This window comes from Ictalurus punctatus, chromosome 28 (assembly GCF_001660625.3).
Source record: "Ictalurus punctatus breed USDA103 chromosome 28, Coco_2.0, whole genome shotgun sequence".
NCBI classification, from domain to species: domain Eukaryota; kingdom Metazoa; phylum Chordata; class Actinopteri; order Siluriformes; family Ictaluridae; genus Ictalurus; species Ictalurus punctatus.
Window position 1 is genome coordinate 3,861,410 of NC_030443.2, and position 25,286 is coordinate 3,886,695.

The 25,286-nt window shown below is 41.1% G+C and overlaps 3 protein-coding genes across 9 annotated transcripts in view; all 3 read right to left on the reverse strand.

The window, feature by feature from the left end:
- Positions 1-5,962, reverse strand: part of arhgef12b (Rho guanine nucleotide exchange factor (GEF) 12b) — a 53,854-nt gene extending 47,892 nt beyond the window's left edge. For 4 of the 6 annotated variants that reach the window (XM_047152014.2, XM_047152011.2, XM_047152013.2 and 1 more), the window contains exon 1: positions 4,450-5,962. In XM_047152014.2, the coding sequence (XP_047007970.1) occupies positions 4,450-4,481 (32 nt within the window). In that variant the 5' untranslated portion in view covers positions 4,482-5,962. Of the gene's footprint in view, positions 1-2,784; positions 2,913-4,449 lie in introns of those variants that run through there. The other 2 variants (XM_017460004.3, XM_017460003.3) reach the window with 1 other exon arrangement.
- A 1,793-nt stretch (positions 5,963-7,755) lies between these two features.
- tlcd5b (TLC domain containing 5b) lies at positions 7,756-9,660 on the reverse strand. Its single transcript, XM_017460008.3, has 2 exons — positions 9,441-9,660; positions 7,756-8,469 (listed from the first exon to the last, which is right to left on the reverse strand). Exons 1-2 carry the CDS (start codon positions 9,634-9,636, stop codon positions 7,937-7,939), a joined length of 729 nt encoding a protein of 242 aa, XP_017315497.1. The 5' UTR covers positions 9,637-9,660; the 3' UTR covers positions 7,756-7,936.
- A 3,677-nt stretch (positions 9,661-13,337) lies between these two features.
- The window catches only part of mcama (melanoma cell adhesion molecule a), a 45,376-nt gene continuing 33,427 nt past the window's right edge, over positions 13,338-25,286 (reverse strand). Inside the window, exons 5-16 of one of the 2 annotated variants that reach the window (XM_017460005.3) lie at positions 25,182-25,269; positions 24,380-24,559; positions 23,660-23,787; positions 22,432-22,582; positions 21,895-22,010; positions 21,486-21,627; positions 20,254-20,384; positions 20,006-20,147; positions 18,541-18,576; positions 16,267-16,396; positions 15,992-16,115; positions 13,338-15,325 (exon numbers count right to left, since the gene is read on the reverse strand). In XM_017460005.3, coding sequence (XP_017315494.1) covers positions 15,305-15,325; positions 15,992-16,115; positions 16,267-16,396; positions 18,541-18,576; positions 20,006-20,147; positions 20,254-20,384; positions 21,486-21,627; positions 21,895-22,010; positions 22,432-22,582; positions 23,660-23,787; positions 24,380-24,559; positions 25,182-25,269 — 1,389 coding nt within the window. In that variant the 3' untranslated portion in view covers positions 13,338-15,304. Of the gene's footprint in view, positions 15,331-15,991; positions 16,116-16,266; positions 16,397-18,540; positions 18,577-20,005; positions 20,148-20,253; positions 20,385-21,485; positions 21,628-21,894; positions 22,011-22,431; positions 22,583-23,659; positions 23,788-24,379; positions 24,560-25,181; positions 25,270-25,286 lie in introns of both variants that reach the window. The other variant, XM_017460007.3, reaches the window with a different exon arrangement.

Here is a 25,286-nt window from a genome sequence, read left to right on the forward strand (position 1 = left end):
TGTTTATGCTTCCACCCAAAAAGCGGCATTTACAGCATGGTATAATAAACGATCCGTGGGGTATTTTGAGCTGAAACTTCACAGACGCATCTTGGGGACACCGGAGACTTGTATTACATCTTTTTAAAAGGGCATAATAGGTCCCCTTTAAAGAAATGCGCATGTTGAAAAAACTCTACACAGGAGCTACGAGCTCACAAATAATGGAGGAAACACACTATCGACCCTCTTCCCCATACATGAGCTCACAGAAGCCCATGATTGCCTAGTGTCTCTGTGATTGACAGCGGAGAGCCAGCAGACAATTTTTCTAGCCAGTTTTTCTCCTTTGCTCCGCCCACGGAAGACCGCAGCAACGTCGGAATTCTAACTCGCGACCTCTCGGCGAAAGTGGTGAACGCTTTTCTGTTGCGCTTCTTCCACATGTTTACACTTGTGACATCACAACCCCTAGGCTCCGCCTCCAGAAACTTTACCGAGTACGAATACCAAAAAACCGGAAGTTGTGGACGATAATACAGTTCAGAAGATCCCCTTTCTGAGGAATTTTGAGGCGACCTTCATTTTTACTCACGTACCAACAGCGACGTTTTCTGATCCGTCACGTTTCTTCCCGTGAAAAATCCGTCGTCGAGTCAGGGCCGATCCAAAAGCCTGTACCCAGAAAAGTGTGCAAACACATAACCGGTGCTTCATGAGACGCGAAGACAAAAGACTACACAAAAGTAGGGCTTTCTCAACTCGAAATACAAGTGAGCGACTGCAGGTGAGCAAACATCATGTGCACCGTGAGTATGAGGTATGATGACAGAGGAGGGAATCCTGAATGCGACGTTGGTCGAGTTTCCTTTTCAAATGTAGGTAAACACGCGCATCAGTCACGCTGTGTGTTTGCTTTTGCGGTACTGATACGACCTAGTGAGTGAGTGATCGTGGATAGTCGGCAGTTATTCCCGAGAGGGAAACGTGGTAATAGAAAGAGCTCTCGCAGTCAGACAAGCCGTCACGTAGGATCACGTCACGGGCGGAATCGCCGGCACTCCGATTCTGTGGAGAAGGACGTGCTTTCAGCAGCATGAACCGATGCACCCCGTTTAGCTCGGCTGGCTGAGACACACACCGCTGTACGTAGTGTTAAGGAAGAGTGTTCAGTCCTGAGGCACTGGATTCATCTAAAATATGCATGAAGTTAATGGAATTAGACCTTTAGGGATCATCATCATAACCAGTGTGCTTAACTGCTGATGTTCGGTGCAGGGACGAAGACACAGAGGTCAAACACGCCTGCACGCGTTTGTGACACAGTTCTTATCTCGATGTAGATTACGCACGTCTACAAACAGATAAGATGACAACACTGTCTGGTTTACACCGCATGCTTCTGTGTGTGAGGACAGGCAAGTCCTACTCGCTGGCAAAAAAAAAAAAAAAAGCCCTGAGTCATCCATGTCCGGAGGTTAGGGAGATAAAACACCAGCCACCCAAGTACACGGAACGAAACGGCATATCTATAAGCGCTGTGATTTAACTATTACAGTGTATAACTACATGAGGAGGTGTCTGCTGCATCCATCAAGTGTCCCGGCACGACTAGGACCGTGCAGGCCATACAGAGCTTCGCCAAAAATGCTCGATTTTGCGGTGCTTTGATTCGCGCTGTTTTCCATGGGGAAACTACTCGTTTTGAAATGACGGAATTGTGCTTGCGTGAACCTGTTTTCCACTTTGACATTGACGTCTGTTGGTAAATGAGACCGTCTAGCTATATTCGCGTTCGATGCACGGGGTCCTGGCTGAAGGCGCGTTGGGATGACGTCACATGACGCGGACCGCGAACTCGCCGAACCCTGGAGGGACTGACTGTTTGAGGAGATGAATATAAAAGGCTGCCATAACCTTCACCGCGTTAGTTGCAACGTTTTACGTCCTTGGTTACGTGCATGTTTACGTTGACGCACTGGGTAACCGCTTTCGTCGGTAGATCTGAGCAGCGGAGCAGAGCATGTTCTTTGCACGCTGTGGTGACAAACTCAAGGGCGTAAGGACACTTCATACCAAACCTGAAGGTGCAGCTACTGTTTCTTTGTAACCTATAACGTACTCGTCGTTACCAAAGAGAAAGAGACGTAATAGTGGCTCAACAAGTCGCAGACACACAATGTGGTCGACCGAAAACACTACGTGACACCGGTTCTGCTCCTTCACATCAACAGGTGACTCACTGGAGTGCAATGCGGCTCTGTGGGGGAAACCACTCGGCCGTTTCACACCCGCTCCATCGACCTGGAACTAATAACTGATACTGATCATTTTAAAAATTTAAATTGACGGTTTAAAGGTGGTACTGTGTAGACGCCCAGTTTGATTATTTTCCTTCACGTGTCTACTGGTATTACGGACACCTACGTTACAATATACGCACATAGAAATAAAAGCCATTTTGCTCCGTCGTGGGTCATTCCGTGGGAACGTCGTACGCTCTCGGGTCCTGCTCTCAAACATAAATTCTACTGGATTTCTACCGTCTGAATCTGATCCATATGTGAAGCCGTAACGTCTACGTGAATATTCTTTACGGTCGAAAACAAATCCCTGTGCTTATCGCCTTTTAAGCTAGCTACACAGATTTAAAGCCATCTGCTTTTCACGGAAATAAGTCAAGCCTGAATTCCTATCCAAAAGGAAAATCCACATATAAAAACAAAGCCCTTACAAAGTCCCGTAAAGACAATGGGGAATATCGTCAACATGTTAGAAAACAAAGATCAGAACAGAAAATTCAACCTGATAGTAATCCAGCGTCTCAGGCCAATACAGGTGCTGCGAGCTTCAGCATCAGACCGGTGCATCACAGCACTAAACCTGTCTTTAATCTGAGACACACCTTTACAGCACAGTGCCCTTCACGCAATCATACATCCTCCACGTGACGTCTCACTGTTTTTAGGCGTCACCGAGCATCGAGTCAGCTGTGTAACACATAAGGCGTAAAACACGCCAGGGCATGCTGTTATAGGAAAAAAAATAAAAAATCAATGACAGCTTGGTGCGATGTAGCCTGACAGTAAAGGAGTTACGGTTACCACCCCGAAGTGGTTACCTGCCGATAACCTCATACCCCGAAGTGTTTTATTCAGGTGGAAGTTAGACAATTAGAGTGCTACCAACACCATGTTTTACGTCAACATCCACTAATGGTTCCGAACACAGGAAACAGACACACACAAAAAAAAAAACCTGACCAATTAATGTGGGTTTTCATCCGTGTACGTTCCAAAAAACGTGCGCTACAAACAAAAAACCCACAAGAACAGAAATAGTAACCACTCCTGGTTAATTTGCATACTAGACTTCGTACGAGCTCCAATGGTGGATCAGCAAAACAAGCTAACCGCACTAGCTATGGACACTCTCTAAAGGCTTCAACGAGATCTTCTGCCTTTCCAAGCTTCATTATTTCCACATAATATCTCTAAACACACTTAATGAGAGATCATACAAGACATGATCGGATGAAACCATGATTATAAGTTTTAAATACGTTTTAAATTTAGGAACTACCTGCAGGGGAACTGGGAAAAAAAAAAAAAAGTCAGACCACAAGCGCCGTAGCACCTCGTCTAATCTGCGGGTTTTCCCGTGCCCGTAAGCTATGCCTAATTCACGTAGAATTGAGAATATCTCGATTAAAATGTCACTCGCCGATGTCACGGATATCTTCCCGTGTTGTGTGCGTATGTAGAAAACTAACAACCAGCTGCCGCTTGCTAGCATGAACTGTGAGGCAGTGGTCACCAGCCCTGTTCCTGGAGATCTACCTTTAGCACCAACCATAATCGTGATCATCTAATCAGCACCTTAAGCAGTTCTTGATCAGCTAAAACAGGCGAAACCTGTTGGAAGGTAGATCTCAAGGTAGATGACTGGTGACCACTGACTGACATAGGGTCAATGTAATCCTACCTGACCATTCAAACATCCAGAAATCCGAATCCATACAGTGAAGTGTGAACGCTAAATCCAGATGAAGACGCCTTCACATTCATTCATGGCCATTTTATATGACCACAGAAACATAAAGTTGTTCCACTATTCGACTGCGTCCAACAGTTTGCAATACCGATCATATATGGAGATATATATATACACACATACATAGAGAGAGAAAGAAAGAGAGGTGGGGTTTTTTATTTAAGTTAAATCCGGTGTTATAAGTTATCCTTATGCACTGAGTGTGTGTGTGTGTGTGTGTGTGTGTGTGTGTGTGTTGATGTATAGCCCAGAAAAAAAAAGTTGCACTGGTTTGAATGTGAACGTGATTCCACCGTCAGTGGACGTGCAGTGCTTGCAATACTATACTCTACACACACACACACACACACACACACACACCAAGCCCCATTAGTGAGTGAGTATATAAATAAATACATCAGGTGATAGGTCATTTACCTGTCAGCTATCGTGGACTGTGAGCCACTCATTGGGCTTCCGTTTCTTGCTTTTTTTTCCTTTCCTCTCTCTTCAGCTTTTATCCAACTAGCATTTTACCAAGGTAAAACACTCGTGTGTGATCCAAAAGATGAACTTTGAAGGGTATTTATTATCCACAAAAAAGAGGGGGGGGGGAGTGTGAGGGGGCAAAAAAAAAAAAAGTCTGTGACGAACGGCGAATGGAAAAAATTATGCTAAGCTAACTTAAATGTACATGAGGCGACTCCACCGAGGATCTGTGGTAGACTCGTGGAGTGTGTCATTTGCACTTAAATCGCAAACTTGTGAGGAAAAAAAACCTCCAGAAGTCCTCTAGAAGCTTTAACTGGTTGGAAACAGTACAAAATTGTGAATGTTTTTAACAAATGGAGCATAATCTGATTCCCCCTTCAAGCAAAAGCCTCAGTATTACACGAGTCCCTGTTTAAGGTCGAGTCCAAGCTTGGAAAAACTACTATTTGGTTTGTTTTCATCCATTAAACCGTGTTGTTGTTGGTTGTTTTGTTTTTTTTTAAAGTGTCCAAATAACCGTCTGATATGTTTACCCTGTAGCCCCCGACAGCGTGTTGTTTCCCCGGGTAATGTCGTCCTCCAGGCTCACTTCACGTTGTGGGAAAAGAAAACAAAGTGTCGTGTCATCAGCGTGAACGCGGGGGTGGGGGGGGGACTATCTTTTAGGAAATAAATAAAAAATCAAATGAACCCCTGTATAAAAGTTGTTTCCTCGGTCTGGTTCAGGCCTCGGCTTGGTTTAGTTGAACAGCATGGCACTTTTCCTCCGCTGTCGGGTTTGTATTCCTTGTCGCTCTGGAGGATCATTTGCGGATTCAAAACATCCGCCGTGCCAAAGGTTCCATTGTAACTCGGTCTAAAGAAGCTACAAATTCAGACATTTCACTTTCCTGTTTTTCCCCGCTTTCTTTCTCCCATGAACTTTTGAAGGCTTTAATGTCAAACGCGGCGACTTTGGAGACGCGAGAATGCAGAAATGTACCTACAAATACGACTTTGTGGGGGGATGGAAGGAAAAAAAAAAGAGACACGGTTACAAAATGTTACTTAAACACCGAAACATCTCCCACCGAATAACACACTAAACAATTCGGGGGGGAGGAGGGGGGGTTTCCGCCGTATTCCGAAGCTCTAAACTTGGGTTTTAGTCACTTTAGTCCGCTCCTTCTCCTCCTTGTCTCCATGTTTTTTTCGGAAATTCAGTAGTTTTTTTTTTTTTCCCGTCTTCCTTTTCTTTCGCCGAAAATGCACTGTTTGGGAATTCTAGCGCCTTGAAACGTAAAGAAGGCGCTCCCGCATATGATGCCACGCAAGTCAAATTTCCATAGAAAAAATAAATAAATAGTCCGATTAAAATCCCGCAAATTAATCTGTAAAATCCATACAGTCACCCGACTGTGTACTCCGAACCACTCCCTCTTTTTTCTTTGCTTCTTCTTCTTCTTTTTTTTTTGGGGGGGGGGGGAGGTATTGGAGTGGAAATCCTTCCGCAGCTGCACATGTGTGCTGTTAGTCCCTGCTCATTCAAGATTCAAAAACTTTACTCTCATGTGCTCCAGCGTCTCTTTTCGGCTGTTTGTTCGTAATTCTATTTTATTGAGTTGAAGCTATCGTTTTTATTCGACTCATTCTTGTCAACCCCCTTGCTGACTTTATATATATTTATTGTTATTTACATTTTATAACAGCTGTTTTTGCATGAGCAAATAGAAATAGACTGAAAGATTTCTGAAACACAGTAACGCTCTTAGAAAACTCTCTAAAGAGTTTTTAAGGGTTCCTAAACATCCTAAAATGGTCATACCTAGTTGGAACCTTGCCCGAGAGAAGAAGAAGAAGAAGAAGATGTTATTCATCACACATGCATTAGAGCATTGTGAAATTCTTTTCTTCACACATCCTAAGTTGTTAGGAAGCTGGGGTCAGCCATGATACAGGACAATCTGGAGCAGGGAGAGTTAAGGGCCTTGCTCAAGGACCCAACAGTGACAAGCATGGCACCCCCAACCTTCTGATCAGTAATCAAAAGCCTTAAACCATTGAACCACAGCTGCCCAAAATATGAAGTATTCCACTGAAGATGCCGGGGTTTGAATCCTGGACCTCATACATGCAAAGCATGCAACCCCTATCCCCTGATAGGAGAACACTAAGGTTCATCAAGAGGGCCAATCAAAGCACTATTAAGTGTTATAGTTTATTTGTTTTTCAATACAATACTAAGTGTATATAATATCCAAATACCCAGAGATCTCTAACAGAGAACTTTTAAGGGTTCCTCCAAAAGGTTAACTAAAGCAGTATTAAGAGCTCTAGATATTATCTGGTTTTCCAGTATACAAGCCATAACACTGCATTTTCTTGTTGTTTTTCAAATAAAGACAACGTTATAGGGTTCTACACAGGACTTATAAAAACTCCCCAAGAAACACAACCAAAGAAACATGTCTGGCCTTTTTCTTTCTTTTCATTTTATATATATATATATATATATATATATATATATATATATATATATATATATATATATAAGAGTAAATAAACTATAACACCAACACTCTTTTTTTCTGAAATACATTATTACTGGACAAATATATCACATTTGTGCTGTGTTTTTATTTTATTTTACTATTTTATTTATTTCATTATATTTTTCTAGAGTTTATTTTCATGAGATTACTGCCACCTGCTGGTTTCTTTAGTGCAACATAAATAGGGGCGTTCACAAATTAAATGATTATCAGCATGTAGAGCTGTGTGTGTGTGTAATGTTTCCATTCGAGGTTTTAACTCAAGTCAGTTGGCAAAAACGTTTGATGGAATTGTCAGCTAGTACATAAAGTTACATGTAATCTGCTCGTGGTCCTCTATATTTTTAATAGACATGTTTGCTATTGATATTTATGTTAAATGTTCTCCTCATATATTTACTTATGATATTTATTCATCATTATGTAGCATACACATCATAACGACCATGTTCCTGTATAGTGTGTGTGTGTGTGTGTGTGTGAGAGAGAGAGAGAGAGGGAGAGAGAGAGAGAGAGAGAGAGAGAGACCCAAAACGGAAGTGACGCAATATTTGGCTATCCGCTCGTGGCTAATGGGAATAGCGTTTTTGTTTAGTTGGTTGTTTGTTTGTTTTGCAAAACTTGGTTTATTTCACAACATGCAAAAACAACAGCTTCACAACAACTGTAGGCTAAATTTGTTTGTTGAAAAATGCATATGTAATAGTTTACTTCTAGACAGCTATCAACCTTATGTTCTTAATAAGTATCTGTACTTATACATCTACATAAGCATTTTGGATGAAGTACTCAGGTTCTGTGATGCTACAGTGAAGGTTGTTGCACTTTGCTATAAACAGCCTTTATTTCAAGTCATAAACAAAATACAAATGTTCCCTCCATTGTCCACTTGCTTTAGCTTGTTATTTCAGTGCTCGATTATGACCATTAGCATTATTAAGCTTCTTCTGTTCCTGCCATCGTCTGTACTTGCTGCAGGTTTTCCGACAAGCAAAGCAGGCAATGTCCACCATGAAGACGCAAGAGAGGGCGTAGATGGCTACCCCGCCCACCTTCATGACCAGTTTGGGTTTTGGAGACGCCAGCTCACAGTAGAGCATGCGGCCACCGACGCCGATCCGCACACAGGCGAAGAGTGTGATGAAGAGGAAGTCGACGATGTCACCGCTCAGGCTGTCATAGCGGCCCATCTGCTTGAGGAACCAGCGGGCCTGCAGGAGTGGATTGGTGATTTCACTGCCGAAGAGCACCGCGCATGCCTCAATGCCTGATTCACCCATTCCCAGAGCGCACACAATGCCCAGGATGCTTAGGGTATGATGGGCCAGCATTATAGGACCCTCTGTACGGAAGTACACACACCAGGCCATGTCAAAGAGGAAGTAGCCCAGACTGAGGAGCAGGGCTAGGATCTGAAGTGGGGTGTTTTCTGAGCCTGGAGATGAGAGGAAGGAAAAAAATACAGCCTGAGGATACATCCTGAAGTTTGATCGCTTGAGTGGAGACAGTTTGAAGTTGCCGTGCTAAACATTGTTGGACGTTTGCCATGAAAATCTAATCCCTATTGGTTTCTGAATCCGATGTGAATGGATCAAGATTTCTACATGCTAGATCAATGTTTCTCAACACCCTACCTGGGAACACAAACAACACACCTGATTCAGCTTATGGATGCATAATTAGTTCATGAGCTTGGACAGGATTTTGGGGAGAAGGAAGAGTGTTGGAGGTGGCAGCCCATGTGGTAGAAAGGCATACAGTAAACAAAATAAATTGTATCATGGTCTGACAAATAGAAAAGAAACTAGGTTTGATTCTGGGATTCAAAGAAATCAAGAATTCAGTTCTACAGTTGAAACGTTTTAAACTAATCCATTCTTTCCCTATCCCGGGAACACTGGTCACTAGGCAAGAATGTACCTTGGATGGAATGCCAGAACATTGCAAGGGACCACACACACACACACACACACACACATTCACACATCCATTCAGATGTAGAGAACAATTTAGCATAACCAATCCACCCCCCAGAAAGTGAGAGGACACTGGAGAACCTGGACTAAACCTATAGGGATATGGCGAGAACGTCAGAAACATCAAATAGATAGTAACCCAAGCTCAGGAACCAAGTACCCTGGTGTTGTGAGATGGCAGTGCTACCTACTGCACCACCACGTTGTTCATGTGAAACTGTGGTTTGCTCTGGGTGAACCCTTAAATATTCCATATAGAATATTACGCTAAAGGGTTTCAGAAATGGTTTTGGGTAAATCATCTTTAGAAAGCGAGAATTATTTACCAACCAAACAACCTTCTTTTCTAAATGCGTACCACGTCAATTTGGCAGCAGTGTAAAGATAAGGATCACTGAATTCCAGTTCAATTATTCTATTGATGACTCACCGACATCTGTGAATGGCCATGGCCCATCAACAAACCCGATGTAAGCAGTTAGCAAAACTATGAGGACCCCGTGGATCAGGGTGATGAGTCTGCAGTTCCACTCGGCATTTCGCTTTCTGTTCACGTGACACAGCAGAATATACAGAAAAAGCCAGCCAATAAGGCTGCAGCTTGTCTCGACTAGAAATAACGTCATGGCTGAGTTAAAGAGATGAAAAACACAAAAAACGTACTTTTATGCGATACCATTAGCTTGTCTGTTCCACAAGCAAGTCTATTATTTTCAATTAGCTTATACACTTGTTTGAAGACGTCTCCTCAAAGCTCATAATCCACAGGTTTTACCTCAGCCTTCACAAAATCCCACCTTCTGCTGCATCAGACATTTAGGCATTGCCTCTCTCCTCCAAACAGACACTTCCTGTCCTCAGTAACCTTCACTGGCTCTATGCTGGAGGCCTGTCTCGTCAGACAAGAGTACTATTATTACATCTTAATATTTTCCATGACAGCTCCAACCTACAACCTCATTTCCTCAGTTGCTTCTCCCCGAGCGCACAAGTATCCTGAGCCTCTTAAAAGATTAGCGTCACAGTAGTCGAGCGCCAAACAAGATGGAGCCACTCAACCACCGTCCCAATGGCCTCAGAGGTCGGAGAAGGAAACCAGCGTGATGTCTTATATCCTCCAACATATGATCACCCCATGTCGCTGAGCGAGAAGAGTGAATGGAGTCTGAAGTGACGCGAAAGCATACAGCATTTGTAAGAATTCCCACAAGCAAAGATGTGTGAAATGGTTATGGTTAGGGTAAAGAACAGAGTTCGGGCTTGTAACTGCATTTCCAACAGATTGTTTAAAATTTCCACACATTTGGTATGAGATCGGTTCGAAACATCCCATCGTAAGACAAGACTTCATGGATGAACCCAGAGTTGGTTGGTGAAGTTTAAATGAAAATGTGATCTACAATTTTTTTTCCCATTTTTAATATGGTAGATCGACAGTTCTTGAAGATATTCCAGAAAACAAATTGTTTAGATTTTCCCATTAAATAAACACTATTGTAATGTGTGTGATCCTTAGATGGGGGAAGGTTTCTGAGCTGCAGAATTAACTCATGTCTATCTTATCCACAGAAGGGTTATGACCCTGGATATAGTAAGGACTGGACTACTGGGAGCCTAAATAAAGGCTGGTTTTGTTTGTTTTGGTCAAAATCTTACAATAACATCGTAGCCTACATTACATTATATGGATTAATTAGAAGATAGTGTTTAGCCTATTTATTATTGTTATTAATGTAGTGCACTACAGAGGGTGTAACAAACATATTTAATACTCATATACTCATATTTAATATATAGTGTACCTATATAGGCGTCACCTGTTGGTCCGTCCACCTGCAGCGGGCTTTAGTGTTGTGTTTTTTTTTGTTTGTTTGTTTGTTTTTTTAACAATACAGGTGCGTCTCAAAAAACATTTCTATATTTGTTCTAATATTTTGAGATACTGGGTAGCTGTAAGCTGTAATCATCGAGATTAAAACAAAAAAGGCTTGAAATATTTCACTTTATGTGTAATGAAGCTAGAATATATGAAAGTACCACTATATGAATCTTTTTTTTTTTTTTTTTTAGATGTACCTGTACATGCAGAAGTTAAGGACAGGGGCAGGGTGTACACATTCAAGAGTAACAGCGCCCCGTGTGGCAGTAGATGCAGAGGTACATGCAAATCATTCATTCATTCATGTACTGTCTCACTCATTTATTTTGTTATTTGATTGTTTGCTTGGGTAATTAATTTATTCCTTAATCCTGTTTCTCAGCTTTTGTTTTATGTCAGTAAGACATCAAAAGTGATTTAAAAAATATATATTTTTATCCCACGCCCTGTGCCCAGAGTCCCCGGGGATAGGCTGCAGGCTCCCAACGACCCTGTGTAGGATAAGTGGTATGGAAAATGCATGGATGGACATTATTGGTGGCCAAATGGTACTGGTTGTCGTATATTGGTATTGGTGTATACATACATACATACATACATACATACATACATATATATATATATATATATATATATATATATGTATATATATATATATATATATATATATATATATATATATATATATATATATATATATATATATATATATTCATATTTACTACTATAGGTAGTTGTATATTATTGGTAAATGGTATACAAAGTGGAAAAATGAAATAGAAATAACTAATTGTATTTAGAGTTGTACATCATTATAGTATTGTGGGCAAACGGTAAAAATAAACAAAAGGAAAAAAATTAAAATGGCAAAAAGGTTCAAAAGGAAGGAAAAAAATCATATCAATAATAACTTATAATCATATTATTATTAATGCTCAATTGATTATACAGTTTTTACTTCCTCAGTTAATTATACATGATAAACTCAAATTAGAAAGTGAACTAAAAAGTACATGTTCCTAAATTTCCTAAAAACGAATTCATGACTCATGATTTTGTCATTGTGCAGCAGGACTGTGAAGTCTACATACGCTCATCGCATTGGTTTAAATCTTTTTTTTTTTTTTTTTTTTTTTTTTTAAATTAAAAAAAAGGTTCAGTAGAGTCCAGGTTTTGTGTAGACACTTGGCAAATCATTTTCCCACCAAGAGGAAAAATGTCTTTTCCAGCCTGTAGGGGGCACTCTTTCTCCTCTTCTGCCACAGACTGGACTGAGTGAGTGATACAAGTCTTACAATAAGAATATGATCTTTACTAAGGATATATTGATGATGATGATGATGATGATGATGATGATGATATTTGTAAGATGTTTCATCACTCATACCCTTTAGAATAAAACTAACATGTAACATCCTTTAAAAAAAAAATTTAAAAAAAGGCAACAAACTTGTACAGACTGTAGTGATGTTTCTGATCTTGACGATTTTGGCTTTTTTTTTTTGTCATATAAAAAGAAATACATCCATAAATAAAGAGAATTGTGATTATGACTGATACAAAACTCCTTATCTTACGAAGATCAATTTCATCACAGCCTACTAAGCAGACATTTATAAAAGAAACGCTCGTTTTATTCGGATTTTATTCCCAATCGTCATCTTCTTCCCAGAGGAAGCGGTGGATGATTACACTGCAGTTATGACCTGAATCACTCACAAAATACACACATTACACTTCGTACTCCACCCATGAAAAACAGAGCTTAAATAAAGCCTGAACTCTTACAGACCTCATAGGGGCAGACCATATGGACAGTGGAGTCTGTTTGCCGTGTTTAAGTAAACTACCCTGACCAAACAGATATAAATACAAAAATCCCTTGTTGGGAATGTTCATATTCCTAACCTATGTCTTACATCCTGTATCTTTAGGCATTCTGAACCTCTTTAGTAGTTCCATCTGCAAGGCAAATCACAGGTTTCTTTTCATGTGCTCTTTCTAATAGGTTATCGTTTCTATAGTGACAACTTACACAGGGGCATGCACGATATATTCTAAGACTAATAATAAATAAAACGTCTTTCTAAAAACTTGCCCCAGCGTCCGTGCTGCATAGCTGCAGGTTTTCCATCAGGACAGAGGACTAGGGTCTTTAAGACGTTTTCTGTACTCAAGTGGACTTGTCTCAGACACTGGGCTCATTAAATATGGTTTTGGTCTCAACTGAGAGTTTATAAAGATAATCCTCAAGCAGTTTTTCTCTTTTCTCACGTGCAAAGTTTGACAAGAAGTAATTCCTTCATCTAGAAAACAGCTGTTATTAGTGCAATGCACAAATGAAGCAGATTAGTCGAATTAAGGCACAGATTTGATCTCAGTCTCACTTCCATCTTGACCTGGCCTCAACTCACTTGAGACTCTTATTCATCAAACGAACCATACTGATTTAGACTGTAACATATCTTTATTTGGCATTGTTTTTGCAAAAAAAAAAAAGAAAAAAAGAAAAAAAGAAAGAAAATTACAGTGTATAAAAAACACAAGCATCAAATCACATGTCTTTAATTTACACACAAGCAGAACTGTAACGTTGCTACAAAAAACAAAACGAGGAACCGCACAGGTGAACAGGTTTATATACACACGTTATATCCAGTTTGTCTTGTCGAGCCAAGCGGATGAGACGCGAGATGTTGCGTCACGTTATTTAGTAGTCTACGAGGATGTCCGATTGGTTGAAAGAATCCGGAGAATATAAAATATGCTTTCATTCAAGCCGATCTGTAATATTAGACAATCAGGATGTGAGGCCAAAATAAAGCATGTGATCCATCACAAGAGCAAATCGTCCAACGGTGGACGGATGATAAGACGGCTAGAGGTGCTTTTTTTTTTTTTTTCTTTCTCGACGATTGTGCATGTATAATGTCGATCTTTATAAAAGATCAAAGCACTAACTTTATATCGGACGTCTGCACTGGTGTCCATAAAAAGTCATACAAACTTCCACAAGACTTCCAAATACACAGCAGTTAAATTATTACTTTAATTGAATTGAATGTACAATTTTCCATTTACCCAAAATGTATTTAATCAGATTCAAATATTTTTTGTTGTCTAATGTAGCTTAACAAGTAAAAGAAGCTCCCAGCTACCAGATTAGCAAAACAGCAGGACATATCTCGGATTTAAACAAACACAAGAATCAAATACGAATCGCTTCTTGTTCAATTCAGCCTCAGACTTTGGGCCACTATAAGAGGACAAAAACCCGGGCTCGAAGCGAATAAACCTATGCGTAATAAACGCCCTCGCTTTAAAACCCCGCGACGACTCATCCACATTGGTTTGAGGAGACAAAACAAACTTGCAAAATCACCCTTCCTTTTGAGCAAACATGAACAAGCACACCAAAAACATGAAACAGACCTTCAAAGAAGTCTCAGTGTAACAAACATGGACAGTCAGACGCTGCAGCTGATGAACGTGAGGCAGAGAGAAAGAAGGAGCCGTGAATCCCCTCGGCGCAGTTTAGCTACAGTTTAGTCTGCTGACGATATTTACAAAAAGCAGTAGTCTCTTCGATCGACGAAAACAAACCTCAAACGTGATGACCGGCTCTAAACTCGGAGTTCGGTGTACTCCGAGTACGACGGTCGGCTTCTCCGCTCTAATTTCTAATTTGACTGTACGCCAGCAGATGTTTTTGAGTTACTATCTGGCAACAAGCTTGAAATGAGAACTATGTCATCCTACTGGAAAGAAAATCATTGAGGAATGTGATTATTTTTGTACATGTGTTGTACTGGTCCAAATTACTCCATTGTGCTGGTGTACAGTTAGTAGAAATACTGTTCGACATAGCTTATTTTTGTTTTAATATGAAAATCCCTCCATTTTCCACTATTCCGATAGTTGTGTTTTTTTTTTTTTTCCCCCCGCTGACTGACGTAAACACTTACGAGATTCTGTAGTTCAGGGAAGAAAATGTATGGTTTGATTTCAATTTGCCATATGGTTCAAGTTTACCTCACTCAATATTATATATACTATATACACACACGTTATAAAGGTCATACATTGAAACAATGTGACATTGAATTCCTCAGGTGGTTGAGAATTACAGAATAAAACGGGCGGGGGGGTTGGCCAAAAAAAAAAAAAGAAAGAAAGAAAAAAGAAGAAGAAAAGAAGTATAAAAAAATTAATCGGCATGGCTGAACGAGCTCACGCTGGTTCAATATGGCCAATCGGGAGTACCAGAGCTTGTAAATAAACAAAGAAAATCCTCTTTATTTAGGAAAGACAGCTGTTCCGGCAGACGTTATTTCGTATCCGTATAACTCGATTGTTGGGTTGGTAAAGGGACAGTGAATGGGCTTCAGTTGGCATCTTCTCTCCTGGGGTTCGCATCATTTGTGCAGGTCAGTGTACTTTACTCCATTAGAAACCCAACGAGAAAGAAAGAGAAAGCAAGTGAGATATTAATAGTTACCATAGAATTGCCCCTATATCAAGTAAACCTACCATACAGGTCAAACTTTGTAGATGTACAATTACTGACTGTAGCTCATTTCTTGCTTTGCACCATTTCCCAGAGTGGAGATTATTTGGGTGGTGAATCAACTGGTAGATCGAGGTCCAGTTGCAGACCCAGAACTGTATTTCAGCCTCCCAATCTAACTAGTTAAAAAATGACTCCAAGAAGCTGAGAAGATAAATGTATGAAGAAGAAGAAAAACTGGCCGCAGTTTATCGACTCTAGTTTTCTAAGCATGAACCGGCTCATCATACCTACACAGATGAATCTCTCATGAGCATTTAAAGGTTGGCTCCATTCAGCCAAGATAGCTGCTTATCAGAACCGTCATAAGCAAGGAATCTTCTGTAGCTGGACTTTTATAAATTTCAGGGGTAGTGTGTGTGTGTGTGTGTGTGTGTGTGTGTGTGTGTGGTGCACAACAGCATTGTTGAGATTTTGAGAAACAGTCCGCCAAGAAAAAAATATCCAGCCAGCACCGGTCCATAGAGAGGACGACTGATAAAGTGTGGTAATCAAATGAAATCAAATTCATCGTGTCAACAGTTTCCATAGTTACCTGGTCACTTGGAGGTTTGTTGTTGCCATTGACGCCCTTCAGTAGTACCGACTTCTCTGTCTTCTCCGTCTTCTCCGCCTTCATCTCCACCACGATGTTATCCTTATTGGTCGTCTCTTTGGTGCTGCACACATTAACGTACACTTACAAGCACTAGACAAAGGACAGCGCCTTAATAAACGCAAAAAACGAGATCTACCGGTAAATTCTGTATAGACACGTACAGGCAGTGATGTTCTTAAAGTAAGTGCAAGGCTGCGTGAACAGGAACTTACATCTCTTGTTTGCCAGAACGTCCACAGGGCAGCTTGCCCTTCTTGTACAGGAAATACAGCACGCTGCCCAAGATGGCCAAGAGGAGAAGGCTGATGATTATGATCACGATCATCACCCCGCTGTTATCGACTAGAGGAAGAGAGAACAACAGCGTGACTGCACACGCTGCCAATATTGTACGTCCATGTCAACACGTCACAATAACTCCAGACCACTGATTTTTGTTTAGAGATGGAAAAGTATGACCAGCTGACTGTGTTGTAGAAGTACAACGCACTATCACAATTTTCAACGCAGGGAATATGAAATAAGGCAGGACTGTTCCGGAAGCAGTTAAAGGAAACATCTGAAATATCACTTAGTGCAGCCTCATTAACAGCATTGCTCTTGACGTTTTTGTAAATTCACGCCTCATTTTATCTCCAGCTCTCTCAGCGCTGGTGCGGATTAAAATGACTGCGGATTTCCTGGGAACTCGGGCAGTGTTCGGGCGAGTTTGTGAGAGAAATGACCACCTGGTTATGAGATGCGAGTTTCTGGCGTACTTTCTGGGGACGATTCCACATCGTCACCGAAACCCTTTTAAGTTTAGGGGTGTACGTTGATCCGGATGTTAAACGCCAACAGGATGCTTCTGTTTTAGTCGGACCAGGACTTAAATGTTGTTGTCTATCGGATATACGTCAGTCTCGCTCCATGTTTACAAAGTATTTTACAATACTACTCACCTACTGCATCAATAAAACCATTTACAACAGGGCTGCTACCTCGAAGTTACACCCAGTAACTAATTTATTAAAATGTACAACTATCAGTTTCTCCATTTGAAAACATTTACGTCGTACTCAGGTTTTGTGACAAGAAATCATTATTTAATAATACTGTAATAATAGAACCGTTATAACGTGTCAATTGTAAATGCGTACGTTCATATATACAATTACATAATAATAAATGATTAATCATGAATAAATGAAATAAAGTTTTCCCCACTTCTTAAAATTTTTAGTATTAAACATTAAATTATGTCAAAATGTTTTGATAATCTACGATGGGTGTCATGAAAACTGAAGAGGACAAGGAAGTGGGTGGAGCCAAAAAAAGAGAAGCAGTATATTGTTATTATTATTATTAGTAGTAGTAGTAGTAGTAGAAGTAGTAGTAGTATATAGTGTTAATAATTGTGTTGAATTGTGTTAATGGTGTGATAAAAGTGTTAATGGTGTGATTTGGCAACAAAAAACAACAACAACAGCATAATGGTAGAAAGTGTTTTGAGTTGGTATGAAACTTCTTGTGCCACGCCTTTCTGACCGCAAAAAAAGCAAATGGTCTAGAAGAGTGAAAGAAAAAAAACAACAACCCAAGAGTTCCTTAAAGTCACCTGCGTGAAAACTGCCCCCATTTAGATTCTGCATTACTTGTGGTTTAGATCACATCCAGGCCTAATCCATGTCTATTATGTTAGCCTCAAAGTCATCACAGAAAATGTTCCTCTCAGCCCGTGATTAGTCTCCGAGTTTATTTACATTATTTACGAATTAACATATGCAAATTCTGAAAAAAATAAATAAATAAATAAAAATATCATGAATCTGTCCTTCGGAGACGCTTCGTATTCATTCCTGAAGAAAGACTACTAGATAATTGACTTGCTAATGCACAACAGCTCTAAAAGATGAATGCCTACGCACTCTTACTCCTCCTGTGAGACTGTTAAAAGCCTTTAGGTCGCCCTTTTTCTTTTCTTTTCTTTTTTTTTCTTTTTTTTTTTTTGCAAGGCAAACACTAAATATAAGCCCGCTGTTAGACGACAAACAATTGTCTGGGAATGAATTTTATAAGCTAAATCTTCTCAATGAAACAGTGTGTCGCCGACTCAACCGTTTACCGCAATAATTAAACGCTTCGCTACCCTGGCGTGGCGCGTTTTATTCGGCACTCGCTCCGGAAAAAAAAAAAAAGGTCTAATTATACACTCATCTGGAGAAAAACCCACGGATGAGGGGACGTGTTTTCCTAACCAACGTCTGCCTTGATTTCCGCTCGCTTTTTTCCTGTATGATATATATATTTTTTTCTCTTCATACAGAATTTTAAATACGCCCAGGGGCTGTTAAAGAGAGCCAATCTAACTTTTGCAGTGCTTCCTCTACCATAAAAAAAAAAAAAAAAAAATCCATGTATTATTCATAATCGTCAGCTGATTTTCGGATGGATTTGGGAAGACAGAAATGAAAGTCCAGGCTGAGGAAGCTGTGAGAAGTGATTACCTGCAGTGTTCCTCGCTGTCGGGGTTACGATAGGAACTGTGAAGAGACACAAAGGGAATATAGTTAGGAGTTCACGGAATATCTGATATCTCTCGGTGTAACTTGATTAATTATGACGTTTCACAGCGAAGCCCTGGGAGTTGAACGACCAACTTTTACAGCATACTGTCAAAATATATATATATATTTCCTTGTCATGGAGGTGGCGTCCTTACTATGTATCGTTCACCTGTAAAGGGAAATATAATGGGCCTTATTTTTCGATTATTTACGTTGCAAGGCTAAGAACGACCTTTATTTAGCTTTTAGAGCAAAGCTATAAACGTTCAACGCATGTACTCGCAGGAAAATCCATAACAATGACTACGTGTACATGGACAGCAATAATCTAATTATTGACCTTATTCTGAATGAGACAATATTCTGATTAAGGTGTTTACATGAGTTACTTTTAGAAAATTCCGTTCATGTTCCCGTTTTACATGTTATAGAACATAGATCGATTAACGTCACGAGAATTTCACGTATCGACATACAGTTCGTCTTCGTTATGGTACCGTATACAGCTTTGGGTGTTTCAGTTTAAATTTTTACGAACGCTTCAAGTGCGGTTAATTACTTGTCGTGCTGTACGTGCAGATAGACGACTGCTTGAAGCCGTGGGCTGCGTCCCAAACCGCGAACTTACCTACTATACAGTAGCTGAGATACATGTATTTCTCCTACTATACAGTAGGTAAGTACACGGTTTGGGACGCAGCCGTGCTCTCTTGTTTGCCGTCAGACGGTCGAGCGCTGCCGTGTGTGTACGTGTCCTGTCGCACAATTCGGTGAAAACTCTCACACGGCGTTAATAGTGTGATTAAGGTGTGTACACGTCTGTAACACACGTCCATAATGCGACTAAAACATGAACACTCCACACGTCTTAATTCCATTTGTGTTTACTTCGAGTGTGACTTTAATCGGATTAAGGTCATCAATAATCGCAAAATATCCAAAATATTGGATTATTGTTGTCCATGTAAACGTACTGAATGGTTCAAAAGATTGTACGACCGACCCCATTGACAAGGAACAGTACAATTTAGGACCATTCAATGGACAAATGGACCCCCTTTCCGTACTTCAAAAAAGTCGTCACACTAGGGAAAACTTAGGCATGAAGACGTTGATCCACCACTATTACCTTCATTAAGATCAGATCATTTAATTCGCTAACTCGAAGAGATTCGATCAGACAACCACAACGAGAATGTAGAAATTTCACTTCCGACATAGCCTACAAATAGTACGAGTCTGTAAAGACACAGCTACACATTAATACGTTTAAGGTTTGGTCAAATACACATGGATCAACATCGTCGCTGCCGTTTTTCTCAAACTATGATGAACCCTCAAGTGTCCGTTTACAAAGTCGCCATAAAAATGTAATGCTGTATTCAGGGGACGATTGAACTCGTACTGCTTATGATGGTATAGTTCTTGGTCTCTGCACCCATCGCGTTGGTTGCGCTGCACGTAGCAACCGTGTCCGTGGTCACCTTCAGGGTCAAGATGCTTTGAACGACATCCTCCATCTCTCTCTTCAGAACCTCACGTGAATTCTGACAACACACATGTACAGAAACACACCAAAGATCATCGACTAGTATACACCTAGTTATAGATGAGTGTGTTGAAGAGGTGTGTGTGTGTGCGGGGGTTTCTTACAGGGCTGCCGGTTACGTTCCAAGTAATAACGGGTCGGGGGAAACCTCTCGCTTCGCAGGTCAGGTTCAGCCACTTGCCCACCCTCTCGATCATGGCCACCTCCCTCTCCACATCTCTCAACTCAGGAGCGCCTGGCGGACGAGATCGCATCCCAGCTTCAATCCGAGTTCACAGTTTTATAAAAACACAGTCCCCTCCGAAACTATTGGAATGACAAGGCCAAAGTGTGCAGAAAGAAAGGGTCTGCTCATGATCCACAACATACGAGCTCATCTGTGAAACATGGTGGCGGTAGTGTCATGGCTTAGGGCTTGCATGGATGCTTCTAGAACATTCTCACTAATCTTTATTGACGGTGTAACTCATGATGGTAGCAACAGAACGAATCGAGACATTTACAAGAACGTTTTGTCTGCAGATTTACAGAGAAATGCATCCAAATTAATCAAGACAATGATCCAAAACACACTGCCAACTCAACAATGGACTTTATCGGGGGAGGGGGGGGGGAGTGGAAGGTTTTAGACTGGACAAGTCGATCACCAGACCTTAACCCAATTAAGCAGAATTTCACCTCCTGAAGAGGAGACTGAAGGGAGAAACCCCCCGAAACAAACAACGACTGAAAAGAAGCTGCGGTAAAAACCTGGAAAAACATCACAAAAGAAGAAACCAACAATTTGCCGATGTCACTGAGTCTCAACGGTGTTAAACTCTCGTCTAATATTCATCATTCGACGAACAAAAAATAAATCTATACAGCATCCTCATATGTTGAAGCTCAAAGTTTTGTCTCATTGTAATGTTATTCCATTTCTATATTCATTTGAGTACCATATATTCTGCAGTGGATAACGGTATAAACGAAATGTCTATTCACTGGTCGTGCATATTTTAGCATATGGTTTGCTAACTCGATCCCTGTGCTGATGTTTCGACAGGTTAGGACAGGGTTCACAAACTTTTCCAGGGCATTATGGCATTAACATTTGACCGAGGCCCATCTTACATCTTACTTAATTACATCTTACATCGTTACATTAGGAATTGATTGTGTGTGCGTGGGGTTGTCTGAGAGTGAGACTTTATTTTTCACACCAAATTGTTGAGGCCCCTGGCGGACCCTAAGGGGGCCGCGGCCCCCACTTTGAAAACCACTGGGTTAGGAGATCGCCGTGCACACTGAACACGCCGGAAGTGAGACAACGGGACGGCTCACGATGCCTGCTTACCCTGCACTATTATATGGACTGATCCACTGGTATGCAGGCCTGGTATGGCGGGAACGGTCACCTCGCATCCGTAGTGTCCGGCTGTGTCGAACGTAGCATCCTGCAGCTGCAGCACATGTCCTTGTCTTATCTCTACGCCCTCCTGAACACACACACACCCACATATAATCGTAATATAATCTTCAAAAACTATTAGCTTAAAGAAATTGATTTATCAACGTAAAAATTTTGAGGTAGTTAAGTTTCCTCATTTTTTGAGTTCAATGAACTTATCCGGTTTCACAGTGTACATTATCCATTGTAATACAGTAATAATAATTCCATTCCATTAACCAATAAATGACCTCTACGTTGCATAAGATATATGAACACTATAACTTCTGAGGGAGTGATATACAGTCTTAAGTACCTTAAGCCACACAGTGGAGGTCTCTAGAGAGGACAGAGCGTTACATGTGGCTGTCAGACTTTCTCCTTTCAGCATGATCTCCGAGTCTTTGGGAACCACCACAGCTGGGTCAAGATCTACACACACACACACACACACACATCCTGTGCTTAGAACGTTGTCCGACTTGAGTTATTACTGTCTGCCTTTCTGAGGGAATTTAGCACGTGTGCGTTAACACAAAACAGGCCATGTCCTATACAGCTGCGTCTCTTCATGTTCGACAAAAAAGTCGAGACAAAAACCTTCCCTACTGGCTACAATTCATTTCACACTCGCCATTTGTGCCCAATGTTGATAATAATCGATCATAGAAAAAAAACAAAAACACAAGACTGCAAAAACGAAACCAGTGTACAGTATACCTGTATCCCACGCTGTCGGTTATCACCTTCAATCTCACTTCCGTAGAACAGGAAGTGCTGGTTTTGTGGTGAAGAGTTAGAACAAAGGTTACATGTTATGCTACAGTGCGAGAGAGCAGCTCCGTTTACTTACAGTTCACGTTAAGCTGCAGGTTCGCTCCTACATCAGAGTCTACTTCCGAGTCCAGGTCCAGAGACTGGCATCGGTACACGCCACTGTCCCTGCGCATCACATCCTTCAAGACCAGCAGGTTGCCTTCGGCCTCCAGACCCACATCTAGCTCCTACAGATGGACGAGAGGAACGACTCACTCGCTGCGCTATAATTCGGTATAACTCTTACAAATAAAGATCCTTCTCGTGACGGATTACGTCATTTACTCCTAGAACGCAGTATGGATGTCATTTATCGTGTATGAGTACAAGAAGAAGAACGGACAATAAAAGGCCGAGGTTCGACGACCAAAAGCTTTATTAAGAGTCGAATGCAGCCGTAACGGCTCTTTTTGTGTCAGCTCGTGAATCACTTCTTCATGGTTGGCGACACAAATGAACCGTTTAATTAGGACTTAGACTAAAACTGATAAAAAAAAGGAATGAGAGAAAATATGCAAAACGCCATGACGTTACGGATTAATGCTGGTACATTAACGGGTACATGCATCCCGCACGTGGTGAAGTATCGGGCTATAACCTCTTTTTTTTTTTTCAGGTCTTTGGGGAGAATTTATGACATTAATTCTCAAACAGTTCGGCATGTGAAAAAAGAAGAAAACTGTCATTTTGTGCTAAAAATCAGAATTTTGGATTTTAATGACTTGTTTGGTTTATTGACTTATAATCATCTCCATCGCCCCCCAACCCCCCCCCCCCCCCCCCCCCCATCCCACTTTTCTCCCCCAACTGGATCACTTGGCAATTCCGACGCACCACTATCATATGACATCTACCGAACACTTACAGACACGGAGAGACAGGAAGCACACACTCATTAATTATTTAAATAACAGCATTTTTTAAAAATCTGGATTGATGTGTGAACTTTTCCATCTCAGACAAACTGTAAACTTCTGGTCACAAATAGACGATATTTTTCCCCTTTTTTTTAATGCACAAATTCAAAATTAGGGAGCCAAACAGCTGCTACTGCAAACATTACTCTTGGAGTCAATGTTAAGCTTGTGTGTGAAGCATGCTGAGTGAGATATATGTATCTATTTGTCTGCCATGCTCCCAGCTTTTTCTCACTGATAACTCACCCTCTCTGCTGGAAGAATCGGGGGGGGGGGGGATTAAGGAACAGGGAGTATGGGAGTGGGTGGGGTGGGGGTGGGGTTGAAGGGCGGGGGGGTCATTATTACTTGTTCTCGGCTGAAAGTGATGGTCGGCGGGGGATTGCCATCGCCCTGGCAACGGATCTCCACCGTGTCCCCCTCTTTGACCAGGCCCTTGGGCGACTCCATCCACATCTCCATGTTCAATGTTGGGTCTGAGACACAGACACACACACACACACACACACACACACAAAACGAGACCAGAAATGGAGGCTCATTCAGAAACACGTTACCAAGGCAGTGTGGCGTCGACACGAATCATTCAAAAGCAACAAAGAGGGAACATTCTGAAGTCACGTCATGGTCGGGGACTCGTATTTGATAATGGAAAATTCAAGTTATGAGAGAATTTTGAACTTTCAAGTGGTTTTGGGGCCATTTTCGTCATTTTGTTTGTTATTTCATCTTAATGTATACCATTATTTTATTTTTAAACCACTGTGTCCATTATACTTTTAACTATCTTCTACATAGACCTGTATCAGCTTGCACGTAGCTACCCACTGTTAGTGGTACCTCAAGAAGCACACCAGTACCAAACTAGCTAAAATGATCTGCGGTGTAAATAAAACCAGTAGCAAGTGAGGTAACATTAGGTTAAAAATCGAGCTACGATTATTATGTCCAGTTCTTTTGTGCATGCTTCTCATGAAGTCATCGGCACACACCCTGCAGCGGTTAAAAAAAAAAGAAAAAGAAAAGAAAAAAAAAAAAGAAAGAAGGTAAGATGGCGCTGAGGCTCACAGTGCACCGTGACGTTGACGCCTCTGGATTCGGCCGTTCGGATGGCACCGGGAACGAAATAGCTGACCTCGCACGAGAACACAGCGTCGACGTCTTCCCTGGCAACTTTATACTGGAGCTCGCTCAAAACGGTGTACAGCCCGCTGGGCCTCCTGGTCACCAGGGTAACCACGTTGACTTCTGTGCAGACACAAACACACACACACACACATTCATTTTAATTGACCGATGGAGAGGGAAGGATGAGCTCTCTTTGTAAAGATTAATTAGAAATTAGATCTAAAAGGCTTTAAATAGTCTTATCATTGTAAACCAATTCATACCAACTGGCCTGATTAGTCCTGGACGGACGGAAGAACTGATAAATGGTTTAGGGTTATTATGTGCATTACGTAAGGAAGAGGGAAAAAACAAAACGCGAGCTCTGCTGACAATCGACGAAGCGCTATTGTTACCACCCCAAAGCGTTTTTAAAAATTTTTTTATTCCTCTTGAAGCCAGCAGTTCGCTACACTGTGCTGACACTGAAGATTCTATAAATATTAAACAAACGTCTCCTTACAGAACACCTCTCCAAATCAACGATTATACGTTTTACTTTGTGTAAAAAAAACAACACATTTTTCATTTGTTTCTTATTAACCTTAGATGATGTGGCGCTTCTTCCGTACAAGTCCCGGTGTAAATCACCTACTAGAACAAGTGCAGTAATATAAACCTTTTCTATAGCTGCAGCGACAGAAAATGAATCAACACCTTCTGACCAATAAAAAAAAATGTTGCCAAAAACTCATTCACTTACGGCCATTTTTGGGATACAGTGGCTCCTGATTGCGATACCAGGTGATGTTTGGCTTGGGGAAGCCTTCTCGGGTTTCACAAGATGCGATCTAATAGAAATCGGAAA